At 44.9% G+C, this 2,911-nt stretch overlaps 1 protein-coding gene across 1 annotated transcript; it reads right to left on the bottom strand.

The window, feature by feature from the left end:
- Positions 1–1,337: 1,337 nt before the first annotated feature.
- Positions 1,338–2,051, bottom strand: LOC123765153 (golgin subfamily A member 6-like protein 25). Its single transcript, XM_045753626.1, has one exon. It carries the CDS (start codon positions 2,049–2,051, stop codon positions 1,338–1,340), a length of 714 nt encoding a protein of 237 aa, XP_045609582.1.
- Positions 2,052–2,911: the final 860 nt, after the last annotated feature.

The raw sequence follows: 2,911 nt of genomic DNA, 5'->3' as shown, positions 1-2,911 counted from the left end.
CGCAGGATATAGTACCATGAAATCATGGAAAATTGCTGGTAGGGAGGAAAGACAAGTGGCAAGAAGAAAAGAGTGTGGAGGAGGGAGAGAGTCAACAGTGTCAAGGAACAGTTTTTTTTTATTATTATTATTTTCTACCACAAACGTGGCCACACATTTACAATGCTAACCAGCATATATACATTTTCTTGTGCCCTCCATGGACAGGGTTGCCAGGATGGAATATAGAAGGAAATATAGGCTTAACATCCCCCCAGATTTGTCGCCTTGTGCCTGGGTTGCTGAACAGTGGTCGTGGGAAGCGGTCAAATGAGAACTGGCATGAGAGGAAGTCTTAATTGTAATGTGTTATCCTACACAAACACAGTTTCACCATCATGGAAGATTCTCCCTATTGGGACTGGTCGGCACAGAGACGGCCTGTAGCTTCTTGCAGGTCGGCGTTCGATCCCCGATAGTCCACATCGTTAAACACCAATCCTTCCTTCCGCTCTATCCTTTCCAAGTGCTATATAATCGTACTGGCCTAGTGTTTTTTTCCTCGTGACTTTACCTCACCACAAAAGACTGTAGCGTCATTTATCCATAAATATTAGTCTTTTTGTCATTTATTTAGCTCATCGTGACCTACAGCAGTCTACGCAATACCAAAGTATCGTCCAAATGAAATTAGAAGACCATGAGAATGTAGGAAACTCCTCAAGGCCTATTGGCCCATGTGAGTCAACTGCTGTTTATATCCGGTCAGACTTGTTCACATGTATGTATCACTACGCTTGTAGCAAGCCAGCGATCCCACGTATGTTATGTTACCCGATAATTAGTTCCAGAAATCAACCAAAAGTGTGGTCGTATGGTAGAGAATTGGTCGCTGTCACACCCGTATCCGGCCGCCCCGATTACCCGTCACTCATCCTGTTCCATGACTCGTGTGACCGGATAAAGACGGAAGTGTCGAGTGAAATTATTAATACACAATATACAACGTTTCCACTGATTCATACTCAGATGACAGTAACTCTGAGTATATTTTCGTATATTTGTCTCATCTTTCACATTTACTATCATATATATTATCTGGCTCTCACTGCATGTCTCAAGTTTATCGTCAGTCTCTTACTGCATCTTTTCATCTATCCTCGACCACTGCGACGGTCGGGGATTGAACCCAGCCTTGCAAGTAGCGAGACCGTCGCTCTAACGTCCAGTTCCAATGGTTGGACTGGAACTGGTTACAAAAGGATTAGATATTCTCTACAGTTCATAATAATTTACAACCGCAGGAACGCTACAGAATTCAGGTTAAAGTAGCGTAGTAAAGTCTATTCACCTGGGTTCTAAGAGACTCGAACCGTGGACCCCACGTGTGTGAGGGCGAAGCTCACGAAGCTCACTTTCAAGCTCACGAAGCTCATTTCAGGCTCATGAAGCTTGCTTTCAAGCTCACGAAGCTCACTTTCAAGCTCACGAAGTTTACTTTCAAGCTCACGAAGCTTACCTTCAAGCTCAAGAAGCTTACTTTCAAGTTCACGAAGCTTACTTTCAAGCTCACGAAGCTTACCTTCACGCTCACGAAGCTTACTTTCAAGCTCACGAAGCTTACCTTCACGCTCACGAAGCTTACCTTCAAACTCACGAAGCTTACCTTCAAGCTCACGAAGCTTACCTTCACGCTCACGAAGCTTACTTTCAAGCTCACGAAGCTTACCTTCACGCTCACGAAGCTTACCTTCAAGCTCACGAAGCTCACCTTCAAGCTCACGAAGCTTACCTTCAAGCTCACGAAGCTCACCTTCAAGCTCACGAAGCTTACCTTCAAGCTCACGAAGCTTACTTTCAAGCTCACGAAGCTTACTTTCAAGCTCACGAAGCTTACTTTCAAGCTCGTGAAGCTCACGAAGCTCACACGAAGCAGGCCCTTCGTGTGAGTGGCGACACGCCACGCCCACTGTGGGAGGGAGTGCCACGCTCTTCACTTTTTTACCCATTGAGATTAATTCAAGGTTATGGTTTAATGGGTAATGTGTTCTTTTCTTCGTTCTATCTCTCATGCCTTCTCTACTTCATATTTACAAGAGGCTATATCGCAGTTATATATAACTCCATTATCTAGCTTCCATAGAGCTGACACCGACTGATGTGTGGATGTAAGTTATTCAAGAACTTCCATTCACCCTCGTTAGTTACTCGCTGTCTCTTCTCCTAGCTCTCTCTCCCTCTTTCTCTATCCCACTCTCTATCTCTCTCTCTTTCCATTTCCCCTTTATCCTGTTTTATATAGAGAGTTGCTACCTAAACATTTCGCTTAAAACCAAAATAATAACACGAATTTGTAAAAAATGAAGTGGATTACTAACCCTCATTTACACAAACCAGGATCAGCCAACAGCCTTCGAGTGAGCTGTTATCTCATGGTGTAGCAGGAGGGCCTCGTCGCCTGGTGGATAGCGCGCAGGACTCGTAATTCTGTGGCGCGGGTTTGATTCCCGCACGAGGCAGAAACAAATGGGCAAAGTTTCTTTCACCCTGAATGCCCTTGTTACCTAGCATTAAAAATAGGTACCTGGGAGTTAGTCAGCTGTCACGGGCTGCTTCCTGGTGTGTGTGTGTGTGTGTGTGTGTGTTTACTAGTTGTGTTGTGTTTTTGCGGGGGTTGAGCTTTGCTCTTTCGGCCCGCCTCTCAACTGTCAATCAACTGTTTACTAACTACTTTTTTTTTTTTTTTTTTTTTTTTTTTCCCCACACCACACACACACCCCAGGAAGCAGCCCGTGACAGCTGACTAACTCCCAGGTACCTATTTACTGCTAGGTAACAGGGGCACTTAGGGTGAAAGAAACTTTGCCCATTTGTTTCTGCCTCGTGCGGGAATCGAACCCGCGCCACAGAATTACGAGTCCTGCGCGCTATC

This window comes from Procambarus clarkii, chromosome 29 (assembly GCF_040958095.1).
Source record: "Procambarus clarkii isolate CNS0578487 chromosome 29, FALCON_Pclarkii_2.0, whole genome shotgun sequence".
Lineage (NCBI taxonomy): Eukaryota > Metazoa > Arthropoda > Malacostraca > Decapoda > Cambaridae > Procambarus > Procambarus clarkii.
The sequence above is the reverse complement of the archived record's forward strand: the minus strand, read 5'-3'. Positions and strand labels throughout refer to the sequence as shown.